This window comes from Indicator indicator, chromosome 15, assembly GCF_027791375.1.
Source record: "Indicator indicator isolate 239-I01 chromosome 15, UM_Iind_1.1, whole genome shotgun sequence".
NCBI classification, from domain to species: domain Eukaryota; kingdom Metazoa; phylum Chordata; class Aves; order Piciformes; family Indicatoridae; genus Indicator; species Indicator indicator.
The window spans coordinates 18,108,117-18,130,354 of NC_072024.1; the positions used below are offsets into that span (position 1 = coordinate 18,108,117).

Here is a 22,238-nt window from a genome sequence, read left to right on the forward strand (position 1 = left end):
AGCTTTCTCCAGACCCTCTCATCAGGAATTGGTGGCATCATGCTCTATATTCTTTAACCCAACAATGCTTGTAAGTGGAAAAATATTGCCACAAGAAAAATACAGAATGGAAGAGGAAGAAATTAATGAGAGGATACCAATTCAGGCACACAAACAGTAACTACTGTTTCTGAAATAGTAATTCAGAAGGCCTTCAACTAACAGAGCAGCCTCACTTCAAAAGAGGTTTGTGGTTTGCTGTCTCACACATTTAGGAAGATGCAAGTTTAGAGCAAGTAAAAGATTACTGGAGAACAGCTAAATGCAAAACAATCCTAAACAGAAGGCAGAAAGCCACAGAAAGTTTTTTTGTTTGTACAGAACTAAGACAGAATTCCCTACGTGCTTTGGCAGCACAAATCCAAACTGCACCAAGAACCATATTTTAAATAGTTCTTGCTGACAGTGCATTCAGAACTCTGGGTTCAGGATGACAGACCTGAAGCCAGAGCATAAAAGAGATAAGCTCCAAACAGTACAAACTTTAAAGATGAGAAAAATGAGGATTGGGTGACTTTTAATCACAAACAGTGCTTGAGAACACAAAATGCACTACCAACTAAACACCTAGGGAGGACGTGACTTACGCTGGTGCACTGAACTCAGACTACAGATAGGGGCAAAACTATCACTGCCTTACATGTCTAGGTGTTAGCTCATAACTCCTTTGCTTTTGACTCACCTTATATCCATTTTCTTCCCCAAATTTGTAAATAGTTTCTCTGCGTTCTCGAGTTGTGTTTGTAGCATCAAAGACCTATGAATGATAATGGGGAGAGACAGAGGAATTAAACAAGCACAGTAGCCTGTGCAAAGTACTGTTAGCAACAACAAAAATAAGGGGTCAAAGTTGCTCAACGTGAAGGGAAGCAATGAAAACACTTCCCCTTCCATCTACCTTGCTATCTCAACATACCTAACAGACATTGCCACTTTACACACATCATTTTCTAAATAATAATAATAAAAATATATTTTGAAAGCGCTACTCTCAGAACACTATTTGAAAGAAACAGATCAGAATTTCAGCTTAACATGTAATAAAAGACAGAATCTTTCTCCTGGCCCATATAAGCACTAAATTCTAAGACATATGACTTTAGTGGAGTTATTCTACACAGGAAACATGCTGCAACCAGTATGTCATTCAAAAGGCCACTGTAAAACTTTAGAAGACCTGAAGACTTGTAAATCCTGCCAATTACAAGATATATATAGCTGTTATTTCTAAGTACTTACATTTATCTCTGAACACGGAGTTCAAAGTATGACATTTGCTAAAGTATAAAGTTTACTTCATGTCCCCAGCAGAACTTACAACTAATGCTCTTCACTGGTTAGTTAATGAAACCACCAGAGTTTTGTTAGCAGTCTTAAGGAAAACAATGTTAATGCAAATTATTATGAATACACAACATCAATAGTTGAAGAGCTGATGTGTTGCATCCCATTATTAAATACTCAGTTATGCAGCAATTTGCTTGAGTTTTTCCTGCTTTCTTCAGAGATTTGTCATGTCAGTAAAACAACTGCCAAGCAACACTCAGTAATGTTCAGTAAGTCTTTACCTTTCACTTGAAACAAGACAAACAGAAACGCATGTGCAGACAAAACAGATGTGTTTAACAGTGCATTATATAATGTGGAGAGAACAGGGGTGTTCTTCTTAGCACTACCTACTCTTCAGTTAACCCCTCAAATTACAAAGGTGGTTCCTCAATATGGTATCACCACCCTGAACTTAAGTCCTCCTTTCACTGCAGCATCAAGGCAGATGCAACCTGCAACTCTCAAAGATAAAAAAAATCCGATACAGTGAAAGGCACTGGAATTACTTGGGCTGCATATTATCCATCAGACAAGCACTGTTTTGTAGGGAAGCACCTCAAGAACATGTCTTCAACAAGAAACTTACAGCCACGTGCCCATTTTCTTCACTGAGGTACTGTCGGACATCATTCAGCGCTGCTAAGGCACACTGTCTTAAAAACGAAAGAGAGTAAAACTCAAATGCTAGTTCAAGCCATTTTATTAGTGCACTTGCACACCAATCACAGCACCCTGCAAATGTTAGATGATCTTTCTCAAAATGCCTGTTTTTAAATTAGCCATGCAGGAACACATGGGAAAAACTAACAGAGGTCAACCAAGTTCTACCAAGGAAACATGATCATGGCCATCTGCCTAAAAAAAGGCAAGTCCAGTGCTTCTCTGTGCAATTGATACAACTATGCATCACCACGGAACACCTATCAAGTGCTGACCAAGGTAAACTTTCACTGATCTAACATTGCTGAATCATTCCTGCAATTGCATTCTTTTCCCAGTTACCTATTCTTAGATATTTGCTGCTTAATCTGATTCTTAAAGAAGGGAACAAAATTGACTTCAGGCTTTTATTTTGTGGCCCTCAGTGAAAAATGAATAGACAACTTTTTTCAGTGATCCACTTCTGGTTTGAAGTATTGTGTAAAAACTGCTTGTCAAAAGAAATCTGTTAAAACACAGAGCAAGAAAAACTTAGCTCAAATATTAGGGAGAGATGTGAAAAATAACATCCCACTGTAGTCACCAGCTCAGCGTAGTTGGCACTGGAGACCCCTGAGGACACGAACACCGAAAAAACCAGATGTCCCCAAACACTTTACATTTGTGTTAAATCTGCACAAGAATGAATTAATTTGTAACTTTCCTATTTCCCCAGTATTAGTATCATCTTCAAAGTCTATTATGATTTCTGACACATAAGTAATACTGGAGGGCAACATTACCATTGTACATGATTTACTCATTAGTAGAACAAAGACTTACTTAATTCCATCAAGTGCAGTCTTTTTTGCATAAAACATAAAAACCTGTCCATTTCAACAGTCCTTCTATGCATTACTTTTCTGCTTTGACTTCCAGACTGAAATGTGTAACTGTCCTCTTACATTTACCATATTCTGCACACACAACTTTATCTTAAAAAAATGAAGGCTTTCCAATCCTGACAGTATTTCCACATTAACATGGCTAATAGGTGCCAGAAATTGTGAATCAACAGTCAAGTCTTCACTAAATAAATATAAACCCTCTTAGTCATTGCTAACAAGGCAGATTAGCTCCCGTAGCCCATTTCATGTTCTATTACCCACCATTTAGTCTAATAGGTGACACAGAGACATGTTAAAAGGTTGGGCTGGACCTCTAAGCCAAAGGCAAAGGCTTGCAAGAATAATGCACCTCATAGTTACTCCTTAGTCCTAAAGGATTCTTACACAGGTTTTCCTCCCTGGACATTAGCAATTGTTACTGAAGGGGAAAGGGAAGAGAGAATGGGCAAGCAGTGGGAAAGCCTCAAAGTGAAGCCCAGACATTTTTGATGCTCGAGCTGAAGCACTTAAGAACAAAATACACCACATTTTAAATAGCCTCAAAAATGTGCATTTCTGTTCCTCTAAATCTTCTGGTCTCATTTCATTCATACTGTACATTCTTAAATGTTTCCTTAAATACACTAAAGACAACAATGAACAGTGAAGAAAACCAAGATTCATTGACCTTCTTTACAAGAGATCTCACAAAAGAGGCAGTCCCCTCTTGCTCTGACCTTCTCTTCATCTACCTTTTCTTATCAAGGTCTTTCCTCTACATCAAAGCACAGCCACTTTCCAGACAAGAATGGAGACTCAAGTGCTTCATTTGGGCACAGATGTTCACACATATGTGTAAAAGCAAGGTGCTTACCTTGCTTTGCATAGCATTACCAAAACATGACCATTTTTGAGACAGTGCACTGAGTGACTACATGAAGCACCTGCATGGTGGCCAAAAAGCCAATTTCAATGACAGAATAGTAGTGTCTCATTTCTGCTCTTTTGAATGGATAATGACAAATACATTCAAAGTATTCCAGATGAAGAATTCCAGTACACAAATCAAAATGGAAAGCACTCAGTGGTTTCTTCTTTTTTTTTTTTAATTTATGATCCACACAAAAGCTCTAAACCATTTTAGGAAATAGCAGAAAAATTCACATCTATGAGCTGATACCTTACCAAAAAAAAAAAAAAAGGCAATAATAGTAATAACTGTTTGTTAAAACTGCCTTGAGTGACAATATCCAGGAATATCTGCAAGAATAACAGCAGTCACATCATGCTGAAAGGTGAAAAAGAATCACACGTTTACCTTCTCTGCATTTTTGATGCTTGAGATGAAGCAAATAGAGCAAATGTTAAGCAGCCTAAATAAATCACTTTTCCACCTCCTCTAGAATTTCCTTTCCTTGTCATTTCATGCTGCAGTCTCTTAAGGGTCATCTTGAGCATACAAATATACAACTTAAAGCAGTCTTTAAGCACAAATTGCACAGGGTACCATTTTTATACAATTAGCATTGTGTAGCTAAACACATTCAAAACTTACTTTCTGATTTTCAATCCTTCTTCATTGTCAGGCAGGAAGAATTCAAAAGATTTATACTTTTTCACCAAATCTCGACGATACTGACCCACATTAAATTCTGCCAAGAAAACAACAGTATTAGTGGCAACTAACAATATTCATGTAAAAAGGGCAGAAGTTATGACAGCTTTGAAACCAAGCATGTACACAGTCAACATATCATACTTTTTGTGGTTTAGGGGGCTTGCTTAGTTTTAACTATAAAGGCAACAACAAATCATGGAAATGGCCAAAGTGCATATGGGCTGGAGGTAGCTTCAGTGGAGTCACTCGGCCATAGCACCGTGCCTCTGTCTGGCAGTTTGCCTGAACAACAACAACATGAACCTCTTTTCCTCCTTCACAGGGGTACTTGGAAGTCTATTTCAGTAGTCTGCAAAGGACTACTAATAAACTAGCTTTCTGGCCTGTGTATGTGAATTGAAACAGTACTGTCATAGCACCTCCCAAAACTTTCAGCTCTTATTTAAGCAAGGAGGAGCTCTAAATAAAACTGGCCAATCTTGATTTTGATAAACACAACTTAAAATTCAAGTCTTGGAAACACCTTTTTTTTTTTTTCCTCAGAACTCTGCTCCAGTATTTCTATTTCTGAGGATCCTCTGTTCCATTTATTTAAAACCATGTTTCACTTTAAAAAAAAAAAAAGTAAAATAATCAGCATACTTGTTGAATTTAATCTTACTGTGATCTTTTAACAGTGGCCAAAGGAAACTACTCCTCACCTGGGCAAAGGTCCCTATAGTCTATAACCATACACCTGTCACAGCACTGGATATGGGATTAGAACAAGGCAGCTCTGTTTTGCTACACAGCAGACTATGATACTGTACCCTAATTATCTTCACTTGACAGCTCTGAAAGCAGCTCTCTGAAGTGCAATTAATGTTTAATTTGCTTCTAACCTGTATGTTTTCTCTGTGAACTGAGAAGAACTTTTTAAAAAACATTAGATCAAACTGAAGTATTCTGTTTCAGAAGTTGCCAAAGGGTAACTACTAGCCAGACTTCATTTCTGGGAAGAGGAGAGAAGTAACAGACAATTGCTGAGTTGTAATTAAGAAAGAGACACAGGATAAAAAAGCTCAACCATCAGCTGCTGTATATAGAGTGTTGTTGGGATTGGAGGCAGAAGATACAGAAATAAGTATTGTTTATCCTCCCCAAAAGTCAGGTTTTGTTTGAATTCAATAACGTTAATGTAATTTTTTTTGTGTCAGACAGTAAAACTCAGATTATAGTACAATGTGGGTTATTCTCTGAGAGGTTTGATGATCACTGGCTGTACTAGCTACAAGAAAAGATGGCTCCTTCTAAGAAAAACAGAAGGTGCAAGAAGTTCAGAATGCCAGTGTTGTCAGGCAATAGTTCTTTGAAAATCAAAATAAGGAATTTCATAAAAAAGAATAGCTACTGCAGAAAGGCACTACAGGGCAAAAGGAGAAAGCACTATCTAGTGGGACTATCTTCAGCCTTTATAGCAGCATCCACCCTGTGGAAAAAGTTTCACAAAGCTAATGGCTATCACAACATCCACACAGACAGAACTATTCAAAAAGCTTCCCCAAGTTTAGTATCTAAAAACTGCACTGCAACACAATTCTATTCACGCATCTAACTGACCCGATGAAAGTCCTCTGTATTTTTCATCATTTCACATTCTGAACAGAGGATTTTGCAAGGAAGGAAAAACAGAACCAATGGCTGCAATGATTCAACTACCATCAACCCTGGGCTATTTATCTCTACCTTCTATTCTTGAACTCTCCAGCTTGCTTGATGTATGTTACATGAAAAGATGGCATTTTCTCTGGTTTATGTAACCTCATAATTGTAACCATCTGTCTCAGAGAGTAAGAACATTTAGTAGATTAAGCATGCACTAGTTTTAAAACATTAAGAGTCGAGGAGTAACAGATGTTGGGGGCTACTCAATATTCATGTATTGATTCAGCCCCAGACAACTAGAAGCACTAGCAAGGTATCACCTATTCCCTCAGCCTGTGAGTTATTTTGAATCAATTTCAGCTTTAGTAAAATTGTATCATTGATGACACAAAACAACAGGAAGGTTCTGTAGTTTCCTAAGAAAATTCCAAATTACCCTATTCCAACACAGATAAACTACAACCAGCAAGCTAGGATGGAAGCTCATAAGGTAGGTTTATGTTCTGTGTTTTTGTAAAATCAGGCAGCAATGCTTTAATTGATTTGTATTAAGCCCAAGGACAAATGTTTTCTGATGTGCTGCTTTCCTTCTAACTGAAGCAGACAACTGGTACCTATTCTACTGTATTTGGGAATATATTCAACCAAGCCTGAGTCAGATGTGGACAGTATGCTGTTTGATGTCCAATACTGGATTTCTGCTCTTCAAGGTTCACATAGCAAAACACTCAACACAATGACATATATACACACCAGACATAGATAAACGTAGATTAGATGTGTATCTAACACACAAGCATAGTTACATCACATCCATTTTATCAGCTTGGATACAGGCTAACCTGTTTAGATTGATATTCTGTTTCAGCCTAATGGATAAAGCTAAGTCCCTAAATATGCGATACTGCTCATCAGAAGGTTATACTGTGTGAAAACAGTGATAATTTAAGTGATTTTATCAAGTGATAATTTAAATCCTATAAACTCTCATACTCAATGTAACATCCTCCATAACATCTCATCGAAATAAAGTATATTAGACAGACTTCTAAGAGCTTAAGAGAACACCAACTCAAAAAGCTATACCTTAGAAACGAAAGGCAGTTCCAACCTTCATCTTACCTTCTTAGAGCTACTAGGAAATACATCTGTGAGTATCCAGCCAAAAGTATACACTTCAGTATGGTCTATTATGTTTAATGTTACTTAAATGATTAACTAGTCAAAACTATAAAACTACCAGACACAGAAACACACAACACCAAAACCGTCTTTTCCTTCTACACAGACAGAGAAGGCAGAGGAGCTGGCTGTTCAGAGCCTCAAATAAACTTAGGTCTTGTTTACTTTTCGATCTGGGCCCGCAAGATACCACAGCAGCTTGGGAATGAGGTAGGGCAGAGAGGTCCTTGGCACAGCCAATCTGAGCCATCATTCCCCATTCGAAAAACACATATAAAGTCCTTAAGAGTGTGATAACAAGTAGCTGCCTCAGGTCCTTGGGCACTTAACATTTAAAGAGCTGTAACTTATTTCACAAATGCAGTTAAGCATAGAGTTGCACATAAAAATGTTGCACAATGTTCAGAGAAGAGGTCAGAACTTTAACCCAGAAGCACTGGCTGCTTGTCCACTTGTAAAGTGACGTTCCCTTTCACCCACATAAAGAAAGGGAAGGACAAAAACTCAAAGCAAACAAAAAAAAATTAAGAAAAACACAACCCAGGAGGACAGCTGAAGAACCAAAGTGTTAAGGAACAAGGCCAAACAGCTGATTAAAGCACCTGTCAGAACAAGTAGCTAAATAAAGTCACCAGAATTTGATTGATTAACATCTAAACAGAAACGAGTGCTTGCGTATACTACTGCTTATAGGCAGGATTTCAAGTAGTCAACCTTGGCAACAAAATACTGAGAATTTATAAAATACCTAACATCTGCCCTGTCCTTGTGACGTAAAGAAAAGCAAATCCAGCACCTTTTGTAGGCACCCCAATCCAATTTAAATAGCGTGTCAGCTTCTTCGAGATGTAGGTTTTTCCTCTTGCTGGGAGGCCCACCATGACAATCAGCGTAGGGCAGTTGGTCATACATACTGAAACAGAGAAACAGAAACTAGGACTTAGCACTGACTTTCCCACAAAGCAAAGGCTGACATTGTGGTGGAAAATTACAACCTATGTGTTTTCTGAGGAAGTGATTCTTCAAGCAGCTCATGCAGGTGTCTTGGCTCTCTCAGAGGGGTTCCTCAGGAGTACAGTGGATCAACCCAAGTTTCTTATGCTGTACTGAACTTCAGAAGGGTGAGCCAGTGGTAGTGCAACATTGGACATGTGTGACATGTACAGGCAGAGGACAAGAAACCTATGCACTTACATACATGTTTTAAGACATATGAAAACAATACCAAAACAAGGACACCGACACTCCTGCCCAGATGAACCTCAGTTCTGTACTTGCATTGAAAGGAAATTGCAAGGTGTGCACAATTTTCAGATAATTTTTAAAGACAAAGAATCGACCTTGCAAAACCTTTGCTTGGTTTTGAGCAGAACAAGGATAATGGATGCAGCTTAATGCATTATAGCACAATGTGGTAATTGCTATTTATTATTTCTCCTTTAAAATATTTCAATACAAAAAAATCTCTTGGAACAGAGCTCATTCTGAGTGTTCTTTCATGGTTACTAGGAATAAAGTACAAGTGTTCCATGTAATCAATCACAATAATCTGATATATACATAGATGTACAGAAATACTCTTAATCAAAGGCAGAGTGTTTAATTAAATAAAAACCTAAGTCATTGTAAGAAGCTGAAGGAGTTACATGTACAAACTCAAAACCTTGAGCCATTTCCTTTCAAATTACAAACATTTGAACATTTTAATGGCAGAAAACTATGGATACCTTGCATGAATCTACCACAGCTACAAGGAACTGCCTAAAAAGAAACAAGATATTAAAGTGGTGCAAAGATATGACCAGCTCCATCCATCCCGTTTCAAAGGGAATTAATTTCTACACAATACACACATGCATTAATTTCCTCAGTGTCTTGAGAGAGGAGTTAGTTCACTCTGAAAGACTCTCAGCGTTATGCTGTGAGGCATAACTGAACTGTTGTACAAACCACTGTAATTGCCCAAGATTCCCAAATCTTGAATTGACAAAGTCCCATCCCACAGTCACTTGCATGAATTTAGCATAGCCACTCCTCATAGTAAGCCCATCAAAGGAACAAACAGATTAGCAGAGACAGATGCATTTTCTTAAAACATGCATTAAAAAAAAGATAAACCCTCAGACCACTAAAAATGCGCACCCCTTTTCATGAGAGAGGAGGCAAAGCCATACCTCACCTCAAACCCACAGAACAGTCTATTACTCCACGTAACAAAGCTACAGGAAAATGAATGCAAACCAAAACAGATCTGAATGAAGCCCTCAGAGTTAAGCTCCCTCTGTATAAAAACCTATAAACAATGTTTTCTTGTCCTTTTTCCTCTTGTGTCCTAAGTTCAGCCCTGTGAACCCTCTATCCAAGGGGAGGAACGAAGACTCTGAAGAGACAGTCCATGAATTACAAAGAGTACACAGTGCTTACTGAGCTTAGCAGCATTGCTTTGAGTTTTAAGGGCAGTAACATAGCCAGATGAGAGAAATCCCCAAGTCCCTAGAAATTTTAAGGGAAGACAGTTTGAAAGATTATTCATCAGAAATACTTAGCTTGAGTTTGAAACAATTTTTCAGTAAAAACAGTAAGAGTTTTAAAAGACAAACCAGGATCTGTACAGAAAAGGCTCTCCACACAGCTTCACATCCACCTGCTCTCCCAAGGAACTGTGCTAACTGAAACAGGCTCTCTCCCCATTCTGGACAGAATTTACCAGCTAACATCATAGCTAGCTCACCTCTTTATTTCCTCTTGTCCCACAGCAAGCCATACAAGCTTTGCCTTCTCACAGAACACTTGTCTTTTGGTAATGTAACAATAAAACTACACTGGGGCAAAACTCCATTTTGCAGAACTAAAGGCTAGGAAGCTACCACAAAGAAACGTGCAACCAACTTCAATGGTTGCTTCATGGATTACACCCAACAACCACTCTCTAAGCCAAGTCCTACAGCCTACACCATCCTGTAACAGATCTCTCTGAGGAGCAAACTGGATCAACACAACTTCAACAACATGCAAGAGGGACATTTCTTCCCATTGCCAAGCAGTCAGCGTGCAACTCTGTCACCACTTCCATTTTGACAGAGGTTTCCTCAAAGAAGTACAAAAAACCTTGCAAAACTACCTTTATTGGAGCCCTGTGCATACAGTCTGCCCCTAAGCTGCTCTCCTGATCACTCTATGCACTGCTATTTACTGTGCAACCATACAGCAGAAGCCAAGGGAATTATCACACTGCAGTCCTTTTCTGATGAGGCACCAGGCTGACCAAGAGTGCTTTTCCTTTATAAAAGGCAGATACCAGTAAGACAGAGGTCCTGCACAGCAGAAGGAAGAATGGTCCTGCACACCACTGATCCAAATGATCTTAAATACTCTGCTCTTATGTAGTACCACAGCCCAGTAAACACCACTACACAGTACATGCTACAGCATGTACCACCCACTAGTGCTTGTCTTCAGCAAGATGATGCCAGTCTGCAATCCAAAGTTTGAGGCAACAGAAAGCATTTAGCTTTCTGGTTTGGTTAACCAACTGCGGTTGCAGTCTAATCCTGCTTACACAGGTGGCACTCTGTGACAAGCACATCTATACACTTGGAGGTAGAAGACAAAGGCATATGTGCTGCCCAAGACTGCAGATGGCTAAATGGCAGGACTGAAAATAAAACACACAAAGCAATTGTTTTATTTCTTCTGTACCTCACTGTAGTGTTCTCCACAACATACTTAAGACTCAAGACAGCAAACACAGGTTTTTGGCTTTTTTTTCCCCTTTTCATCTGTATCATTAACAAGGCTTAATTTTGCTCATTAGCTCGGTAAAATAGGCCAGAATAAAACACAAAGCTCTGAGGATGTATCAAATACTTAAAAGTTAAAAGCCATTTAATTACCTTTCACTTTACCTGACTGAACCACAGCTTTCTCAACTAAACGTTGTCAAAGCTCACTGGAAGTGAGGAGGCACCTTCCTTCCAGTTACAGTATTTAAAATGTCAGCATCTCAAGACTTAACACTTTCCTTTGAAGGACTATCAGCAATTTTGACCTAAGAAGGCAGATTGATTACAAAACCCAAACAATCGGTAAGTTAGACATCTAACTCCTACAACAGAAAAGCTTCTTTAGCTTGTATTTTCCCAAGGGCATAATCCTCAATTCTCCTTTTCACAGCACCTCACCATCATTCCCTATCTTTATATGCAAAACAATTTGCATCACTGAAGTAGTGACATGGGTGCAAGCTGCAAAGACAAGGCAAATGCCTAAATGCTGGATTGTTTGGTTTACCTCCATACATCTCTCTACATAATCTATTCATGAGGAAAACTAATTTTCTAGTACTGCTTCAAGGAGGTAACTCCTAAGGGTTTCTGACAGCCCCAACCTGTGGATGTGTTATCAACACCAATTTTGCAAGAGGAACATACCCCTTCAGAACAGCAAAACAAAGCTTTTAAGGTGGTATGCCATCATTTTCTCTATGACTTCACTCAGTTTTCTTTCTTTAAGATAGGTGTTTGTAATATATACATGTGACATTGCATGTTTATAAATAGCAGCATCAAAAAGGCATGTATACTACACCCCCTTGTTTAGAGGAAACATAAAAAACATGCCCAAAATACCAGAGGAAAATGGCCAAGAGCATTAAAATGAAGTATTGCCATTTAAGCTAAGTCATTCTTGCAGTTAAACATTTCTTACACACTATTGAACAACACAGCAAGCTGCAGCTCAGAATACAATTATGACTAAAGCTTAAGATTTAACAGCCAAGGAGAGCAGAAACTATGTGTTCATTTCTTGCCTCTTAAGCTCTATTGTGAAATAACACAAGATGCAAAAAAAGGTTGTGACACTAAACTGGAACACTGAACAGGCTAGATCAGCCATGTAGCATTTCATCAGCTCTCAAAACTCACATCACTCTGAAACTGGAGACAAGTGTTGGTATTTTCCAAGTTCACCTAGTCCCTATTATCATCTGGTCCCTTCCTTTCATGCAAAATGAGGGTTTTTTTCCTCCTTATCTTTGTTAGATTTTTAAGCCAACTTTTAAGGTCAGATACTTTTGTTTCAAGCTGCGATAGTCTGCCATCTGAAGTTTACAATGGATTCTTGCTGTTTCTGTGGCCTTCATCTCCAGGCCTGTTCTCCAAAACCACTGTACTATTTGGAAGCTCACACACAAGTATCTCTAAGCAAACACAATCACTCTTCCAAATGTTAGCCTTACATGTTTTCCCCTATCACTTATCCAATTTAAAACCATTTTTCCTATTGATCAATGATGACCATCTTCACCATCCTGCAGGCACAGGTTCCCCATCCTACAGCTCTTCCTGAAGACCATCCTGCTCCTGTACCTGAAAAAAGCCCATTCTAATTTGTTTCTCCTCTTTTTATCCAAACCCAGGAAGATGCCCAATACCCAAGGAGACCTTAACATCAGCCTTCCAGTATCTGAAGAGGGCTACAGGATACCTGTAGAGGGACTTTTACAAAGGCATGTAGGAAGGCAATGAGAGGTAAGGGCTTTAAACTGGAAGAAATTCTATTTAGATTAGGCATTAGGAAGAAATTCTTCACCATGAAGGTAGTGAAGCACTGGAACAGATTGCCCAGATGTTGTGGAGGCACCAACCCTGGCAATGTTCAAAGCCAGGTGGGATAGGGCCATGAGTAATCTAGTCTGGTAGAAGGTGTCCCTGCCCATTGCAGGGGGGGCTGAAACTATACAGCCTTTAAGGTCCCTTCCAACTCAAACCATCCCATGAAATCATCAGTTTCTAACATCACCTTGGTACAAGGGATTCAGAATTCATATTTGTCCTTTAGCCAGCCTCATGCCACCAGCTGCTCCTAGCAGTGCTGCCATCCAATTGCCTGGGGTTACCATCTGCTTCCCACAGATCTGATACCAACAGCTACGGCCCCACCATATATCCTGACTCTCAGGCTACAGCTGGGTGGTGTCCTCAACTCACTCTCTATTTTGTTTCCAGGGTTGAGAGTACAAATGCACATCATCAGCAAGAGCTCAAAGGGTACAGTTCTTTAGAGCAAAGATAACCTTCATTTGAGACTTTTTTTCTTTTTGGCCCTGATGTACACTCATACTGATGTACAAACACAAATAAAAATCCTTAGAATGACCAAATTCCAGCAGCTTTAGGTAAACAATGCCTTTAACTGCAGTAAGGGGAAAAAGAGTATTTAGCCACAGGAAGGTCACTATTTATCTCTCACTCTATAAACATCCTCTAATAGGCTCTCAAAACAACTTTCGCTATGTCGTGCTTTATTTATTTTTTATGCCTACATTTGTAGCCATTGCTTGATTCATAGAGCCTGAAGCAATCTGACATCCAATGCCAGGAGCAGCTTTACTGCAACCTATTTACAGGCAAAGCCTTTCGCAAAAGACCATAAAAGGTGAGTAGCAGTTATTAATAAAAAATATGCATTTCTATCACCTTGAATTCTTACTTTAGGAGGTCATTTAGAACAATTACTTTCATTTTACTGGTCTCACCAGCTATAAAAGTTCAGTCTGCTTGGTAGGCTGCACAAAGCCAGAACTGCTGTGTGAAGATCTCATAATGCACTGCCTAAAGCACACTCTTCAAAGCCCCACAAGAGCTAAACTCTGGCACAGCCAGCCAGATTTCTCACCCAGATAACTCCAATTGCTACAACTTTTAGAAAAATCACATTAAAACCAGCTAACACAGGTAAATCCCTTTGAAGACAGCTCTGCTGAGTCCTCGCTGCACGAATCTGCTTGCCCACCATCTAGAAAGATGAAGTAAAACTAAAAGTAGTGCAGATAAAGGTCACCAGCATAAATGAGCAACCGACCAACCAACCAAAGGAGACTGGAAGAATTAATCTTTTTAGCCTAGAAATCCAAAAGGTATCAGAGCAACTAGTTCCACTGCTTCCACTAGAAATCCACTTGAGCTTTTACTTTTTGAACGGTGGCATTTAACACAGTTCTCTGTAGCAGCAGAGAACTGGAACTGGTCAACCCAACAATGCCCCACATCACCTAGTTTGAGCATCCTGACCTGAGCTGCCACTGCACAGCTTCAGGGCCTGAAGGTCACATTTCCTCAGGGGAACACAGATGGAAATATAGGGATAAAGGACTCTGCAGCTCCCTTGCACAGGAAGAACTGCAAAGTGTTCTCAGTTTGTTGAAACAAGATAGATGGTTTTATGAAGAGAAAGTTCTGATCCTCTCCAGGCCATCTCAATTCTTATGGATCACAAATGACTATAGACATATTATGAGTAGAGCTGTAGGAGGAAATGCATGCAAAAGGATTAAAAAACCCCAACAACTTACAAATCTGTTTTTCTAGCAAAAAGGTTTTTCAATTATAAGGGGTCATGGGCATCAAAAATTAAAGAATCCAGGGGGGAAACAAAACACTAAAAAAACACAACACAGGTATGTGGAATTATTTTTTTTTTTTAGTTTACAGTCAAGATAAGCTAAATAATTCTGCCAAGAAGACTGTATGTCACCAGATTACATGTGGCAAATACGACATTTTGTTCTTGTGTTTTGTTTGTTTCAGGGTTTTTGTTGGTTTTTTGGGTGGAATTTTTTGTAACAAATGTTGTTTGGAGAAGATATACCACACTGAAGCCAAAAGGAAGCATTCTCCTTATTGTGTTTACAAAAGCAATTATACACACTTTCTGACTTTGCCTATTTGATCTCCTCTTAGAACCTATTTTTTTCAGATGCTGGAGTAGTTCAGTTCACATTCAGTTCACCCGTGCCTGCTTGCCCAGCAGAAACCAAGAAGGTCTGGGGTGTTTGTTTTATCAAGAGCTGGACCAAAGCAAGACCAGAGGCTACAGCCTATGGCCGCCTGCCACACCAGCAGAGCCTTCAGCTCTGTCAGCACAGCCTCTTTGCATGACAAATAAAAACTATTCCACATGTCAAAGCTCCTTTTGTCTGCAAAACTGCCTTGTACTGAACCTCAGTTATTTAAGTAAGGGGATAAAAAACCCCGACAACAACGAAAAAAGCCCACGAGGCAAAGTTTGTTAATAAACTACGGTTTACTAATGCCAGAGCCAAAGCCTTCAGAGGATAACTTGGTTGGCTGCACCCCAAAATAAGGAAAGCCATTAACTCATACAACAGATGGCCTGATACAGCATTGGCCTTGAAAGAAAAAGGAAAAAAGGCAAAAATACAGTGACAGTTTTTAGGCCTCTCTTCAAGAGGACTATACTGAATATAAAAGGCTGCTTGGAACCAGAGCGTTTACAGAAAAAAGCACCAACAAAAGCAACTAGAAAAAGACACTTTTCCCAGCCAAGATCTGCTGCCTTCCATCGGGCTCAGGTCCAGCAGCTTCACGGTTTTCTGCCTTCCCCAGCCTTTCAGGCGCTCCTCCTCGGGACACGGGGATCGCCGTACCCATCAGACCCACTATCCCCGGGCCGACGGAACCATTCACCGCCCCCTTCGCAGCAGAGGCGCGGTAACGCCCAGCCAAAGGGCTTTCCACACCCCGACCCTCTGAGGCCGAATAGCCCCCGAGAGGGGCTCCGCGGGGCTAGGCTGCGGCCCCACCGAGGAGGAGGAGCGGGCGCCCGGGGTTCCCGCTGACAGCTGCCGCCCGCCGGTACTCAGACAGCACGGCCCGGGGAGACCCCCCTCGCCGTCCCCGCCCTGCTCACCGCCGCGCTGAGCGCTGTGCCCCGCCGGCAGCCCGTTGTCGTAGGGCTCCCAAGTCTTCTGCAGCGGGTTCTGCGTGAGCTCCCGCGCCGGCGACGCCGCCGCCATCCTCACCCGCCTCCCGGCTCCCACTGCAGTGGCTGCAGGCGGGGCGGCACCGCCTTTCGGCGCGGCGGGGGCGAGGCCGCACCGCCCCTTGAGGCGAAGTCCCCTGAGACGAGGCCGGCCGCGGGAAGCAGCGAGTTCGCAGGCGCCCTGCGGAGAGCGGCGGGCCCAGCCCGACCGAGGCAACTCTTGGCTTCAGTTTCTGCCCCAGGCCCGGGTGAGCACCAGGGCCCAGCGGTCCCATTGCGCCCTCATCCCGGGAGAGGCTGCCCGCTGGTTGCTTCGCCCCCAGGCCTTAGGGGGCTGCGGCCTGGCAGGGCAAGCAGTTTGTTCTTCACGTCGGGTCTTCACGACCCGGGTCGGCAGTCCCCGGCCCCAGGCAGCGGGAGGAGAAAACACTGGCAGGGAAGCTGGGCCACTGCTGCAAGCGACAACAAAGGGTCAGGGTGCAGCAATGGGTGGACACTGACAAACTGGTGCTTTGCTTTCCTTTCCCTGCAGCCGGAACAGTGCAGCAACAGAGAACATCACGCGGCCTCACAACAGTCTTGGAGCAGGCAATGTGTTTTAGGACGCCGTGCACTGAATGACATATTTTTTCAATTAAACTCTTATTTTGCCCTGAAGGCTAACTGAATATCCATGCAGAAAGACATAAATAAATCACAGATTTCTAATATCTTGTTCAGTCACCAAAAAAAAAAAAAATCACAAATTACACTGAAAAGATCCTATGCTGCAGTAAGAGCAGTGATGTGGCTAAATACACATTCAGCTGTTCATTTCCACATTATCAGCCTTACAACCTAGAGCGACACAGTTCATTAACTGAGGTGAGAAGAGTCCTAAAAAAAAGCTTAGTATTTCACAATTACATACATCCCCATATCGTATAGTTTACAGACTATAAATGCAACACATTTAAAAACATTGTAGTAAAGTATAATATGCATTATTCACTCTCTTAGTATGATACTGACCTAAATACAAACGCTAGTACATACATGTTATTTTTTTATATACTAGTTAGACTCTGATTATCTGAAGATCAATTTTAGTTTTGTTTTGTTTTTTTCTTCCATTCCAAACTAAAACATAGCTTTATAAATCATTTATCTAAGCATTTGTTGAGACAGCCCCTGGAAAGTTAGCACTTTTTTTTCCCAAAACCATGTTTGCTTGACCTGCCCTTCCCTCTTTTCAAAGCTGATTTTCTTCTTCTCAAGACCAATTAGAGATTTCAACTGTAGGTGCCTGCACCTACAGTTATACCCAGGGTATTTTTTACCCTAGCATTTTAACTCCGATTTTGAGTTGATAGCCAAAGCATACATGGAGGGGTAGAGAGGTTACAGGAGTTACATTACAAGGGTCAAAAAAGTAAGAGCAGAAAGAGAATTTTAAAACAATTGAAAGCTTCTTGGTTTCTCCTTTTAAAGTATGTATTTACTTCTAACAGTTGCCAAAAGCTATGAGTAGGAACAGTTTAATCTGTGTTCCAGGCTGATCCCAGAAGCCCGTCTCCTGTGCACACACAAAACATTGCAGTGAACAGATGACCATCTGCAGGGTGAAGTCCAGCATCAGGACATACCCCACTGCACCCCTGATCACTTTCTGAGGCATGCCACCACCACAATCCTCCTGCTTTCCCAGCAATGCCTCTAGTAAAGCCAAGTCAGTCCACAATAAATGTAACAAACAGAAATACAACATCAGCAGGAATGCTGACTTCTTAAACACACTTCTCAGGCTTGTTTTACCTACATTAAGTAGAAAATACATGGAGTCCTTCCAGTCTCTAAAAACAAAGTTTGTGCCTTCTTTCTGCAAATCCACAGAGTGCGCAAGAACCAAAACTTCACTCGCACACCTACCTGGCAGCTGGAAACACTAACCTGATGTTGTTCATACAGGAAAAGCATTTTTCAGAGGCCTGCAGCATGAATTGCCACATTTCTAAGTCTTGTCCCCCAAGCACAGTGCACACCATTGGTCAACCTTCTTGCTCAGGGAGTTTTAAACCTGCAGCACCTGCACAAGACTTTAAGGGTTTATCCAGGTGCTTGTAATGACATTAGAGGTGTGCATGGACACCTGCCAGCCTTTATTTTTGTGAGGTAAAGATTTTGGCTTGATTGATCACCAATTCATGTTGTTGATCAAACTTACTCAAGGGTTTGTTGGGTTTTTTTATAACCTCAGTCCAGTAGTGGGTTATTTGACTGAGGACACAGAGAAAACAAACACTTCTGACATCTCATTTCAGAATGTGGTTTTCAAGAGCACTACATTCAATTTCTAGAAAAAGACAGAACAAATAAACACTGTTCATCAGATTCCACATAAACTATTGTGATTGTGCACAATGACATTGTCATCAAATGCTGTCCTAATACAAAGACTTGAGAAGCAGGGCTGGTTCCTGCTGGTGTTGAACTCTTGGGGACTGAGCTTGCTTTGCTATAGGGAAGTCACCAACAATCCTTTACTCCTTGAAAAGCTTTTATGAAAAGCTTCTGCTCTCAGGGCCACACCAAGCTGACAGCTCACATGAAAAAACACTTCTCTGTAGAGACAAAACTTTGAGGGGAAAGACAGTCACGGAAAATGGGCTGCTGCACAGGAACAGAATGTGCTTGAGCAAGTAACCCAGTTATTCTTTTCAAGCGACTGACTGATAAGACAGGAAACTCTTAGAGTTTAAAGCATAAAGCAAGTGGTAGTTATTTCTGAGACAGAGAAATATGAGGGGAGATTGAACCAAGGCCTCTCCTTGATCATACAGAAACCCTACTGTTTAATGTATATGGCAACCATATAATACAAGTTCGACAATATCTGCAAGTCACTTTCATGGATCTGATTTCCCTAGTAAGATACCACTTTATAGTCTGACAGCCTACAAAACATTCTTAAGCCACCCAACATCTCTGACTGCTGTCTTTCTACCATTGTTGTGGCCACACCAGCTCACTACTTGGAGTAATAAAAGATGTGTCCACACCTACACAGAGTGCAGCAGATACAGCTCATGAAAAAACAGTTCACAAACCTTTCTGCAATGCACAAGATCCAGCTAGAGATATCTGTGAAACGACTAAAGAGGGCATAGACACAGCCAGAGGTCACAGCATGTAGTCTGTAGCAAGACAGCTGCAGAGGAGTCCCCACACACTGGCACAGCACTGGCAGCCCTGACCAGACCACAACAACATCCTGTTCCTGCAGCAAAGCTCGAGGCAGATATTTTTGGGAAGTTCTTGAAATAAGGAGCACAACTTTCAGGAAAAAAAAAGCTGCTAAAACACAAAGTCCGGATTTCCTCTTCTCAGAGCCGAGGTTTAGCAGAGCCCTTCGAGACGTTACTTTGCTGCCCGAGCACTGAGCAGCAGCATGACCAACGCTCGGAAGCGCGCCCAGCTATTACCGTGCGCCTATTTACAAAACTAGCACAAACTGGAGTTTCCACCGACCGCTACGGTGCTTGTTCCCCTGCATTCTGCCCTTTGCGGGGTACCGCCGAAAGGCTCTCCCTCCGCCCCCCTTCGCCGGGGAAACTTCGCCGCAGTTCCCATCCACCCTCCGTGGGCAGCAGCACCCCAGGGCTATCTGCCCCGAGCCGCGTCCGCCAGGTGGCGCCCTAGCAGGAGCAGCCTGCACCCTGGCACCGCTCCCCACAGCCACCGCGGCCCGGGCGATACCGGTCGGAGCGGGGCGGGGACCGGACATCGGAGCGTGTATGTGCTCGCAGGTCCCCTCAGCGAGGACAGCAGATGCTTCAGGCATTGTGAGATGAAGGTTCGCTCAGGCATGCCGAGCTGCAGCAGCTGGCCTGCACCAGACTATGCCACTGGCAAAGTAATTGACTTTCCAAAAATACAACTAAGTGGCACTGTAAACACTGCCCGGAGACAGCAGAGCTGCACAGAATGCTGGTGTGAAAATACTCCAGCTCTTGGCTTTTAAGCACCCAATGTAGAGTCAGAGATTACAGAAAGTTACACGGAAGAAAAGCCTATCTAGGGGGGTTGGAACTAGATGATCCTTGTGGTCCCTTCCAACCCTGACTGATTCTATGATTCTATTCTACTAATCCTGAGTTTTGTCCTCAACCAAATGAAAATAAATTACTGGGAGGAAGAAGTCCACACTTGGAAATAAGTATCTCCATGTCTTTCTAAACACAAACAAATTGTATTTCATCATCACCCTAATACTTCCATTCCTCTAAAGCAAAAATCTTTCCACGGTATCATGAGATAACTTTTTTCACCCCTGCAGCATCAGCTGTTTACCACTTTGAGGGAACCAGAAGCACCTCTCCTCTACATACATAACTAGCAATAAATAGCTGGCAAAACCCTACATCCAGGTGCTGACCATCATGACTGGCAGATTATTGTTCTAGCTAGACAGGAGTTAGTTTAAGTGAGCTAGACAGGAGTTAGTTTAAATGATCCCATCCTGAAAGAGATATTCACATTTTCCACACAGTGCAATGGTGAGAGGAGGAGAGACCAAAGTTAAGAGTCCTTATTCCACCTTTATGAAGGTGTACAGAGAAGGCTGTGTCCCCCCCAGCTTACAACTGGAGCTTACCAGCTTACAACTCTAAAAGACTTCAACTACATTGCACCACAGCATCTTAGTTTAAGTACAGTTTAAGGAGGCACAGAGGAAGGTAAAATTTGAAAAGATCATTAGGTATTAGTGTTAGTGGAGAAATAAAAGACACACACCAGCACAGTCTTCAGCCACACACAGATCTTATGTTTCCAGCTTCGACATCCAACCAATGCTCCCTGAGTCCCCATGGCTCTGACCAGCTAACTGGCAAGCTGGCTGTGCTACATAGGGCAGGTCACACAGGAACACATCCAGGCAGGTTTTGAATGTCTCCAGAGAAGGAGACTCCACAGCCTTTTTGATGGCAGCCTGCTCCAGTGCTCCATTGCCCTTTCAGTAAAGATTTTTTTTCATCACATTGAGGTTGAACTTCCTGTGTTGCAGTTTGTATCCATTGTCCCTTGTCCTAATCACAGGACACCGCTGAAAAGACCCAAGTACCTTCTTCTTGACACCCACCCTTCAGGTGTTTATAAACATTAATAAGATCTCCTCAGTCTTCTCTTTTCCAGCCTAAACAATCCCAGGTCTCTCAGCCTCTACATCATGTTTGTATAAAGCATACAGGATAATTCCTATTGAATGTATAATTGATTTTCTCTTTTTAATTAAAAAAAAAAAGTCCATTATACCTTCAGCAGGCTTGTGGCAGTCCTTCATTGGCCAAACTCTGCAGCTGGAAGCATCCCCTGAGGACAGCCAGCAACAGCTATCTAATATACAAGGCTGTTACAACACTGCAAGCCAATTAGACAAGATGGTGACCAAACACAGAACTATGCTTCAACCTTTTTATTCACAAGGAACAACACTCCAGCATTTCAAAACCATTTCAGGTAGAATAGGAGAGATTCCTCTGCACACTCTTTTTAGGCTGTAGTGCTTATGGGTTTGTTTGGACCAAGCATTTGTTACGGTGTTCTTAATAGCAGTAAGCTGCAGCTTCTGGGTAGTGACAGCATCCAAGTTTGCAAATGCACTGAGTTTCCATTATAATGGACAAAACTACTGTAGAGCAGATGTGACACTTGGCCTGCTCAATCACATCCCTTATTACACTAACACCTCTTCAGGGGACAGACTGCTGCCTCCCACAGCTAATTCCTGTATTCCTGAAGTTTGGCAAGTTTTTCCTCACTGTGGAAAAGTCCCCTGTAACAACCTGCCTAAAACATAATGCCTGTCTGCTAGGGATGTCATCACCATTGTAAGGCAAGTACCAACTCAATTTTGCTCTTCAATTGCCAAGGAAACCTAAAGGAAGTTGCAGTTGCAACTAGAAAAGGTGACACTCTTCTCCCAGGCTGTTTCTGAGCTCCTGGGTGGCGACAAAGATGAAATCTCGGGAACACTGATCCTGCAGAAGAAATCCCTTGCAAATTAAAAACTTTTCAACAGCTTCCCACAGAGAACCAAATTATTAAGTTCCTTCCCGTGAACTTAATAAGCTGAACAA

At 41.6% G+C, this 22,238-nt stretch overlaps 1 protein-coding gene across 2 annotated transcripts in view; it reads right to left on the reverse strand.

The window, feature by feature from the left end:
* PFKFB4 (6-phosphofructo-2-kinase/fructose-2,6-biphosphatase 4) overlaps positions 1–22,238 on the reverse strand; it is a 56,069-nt gene that overhangs the window by 21,655 nt on the left and 12,176 nt on the right. The window contains exons 1-5 of one of the 2 annotated variants that reach the window (XM_054387426.1): positions 16,051–16,156; positions 8,135–8,251; positions 4,450–4,546; positions 1,955–2,021; positions 722–796 (exon numbers count right to left, since the gene is read on the reverse strand). In XM_054387426.1, the coding sequence (XP_054243401.1) occupies positions 722–796; positions 1,955–2,021; positions 4,450–4,546; positions 8,135–8,251; positions 16,051–16,156 (462 nt within the window). Of the gene's footprint in view, positions 1–721; positions 797–1,954; positions 2,022–4,449; positions 4,547–8,134; positions 8,252–16,050; positions 16,157–22,238 lie in introns of those variants that run through there. The other variant, XM_054387427.1, reaches the window with a different exon arrangement.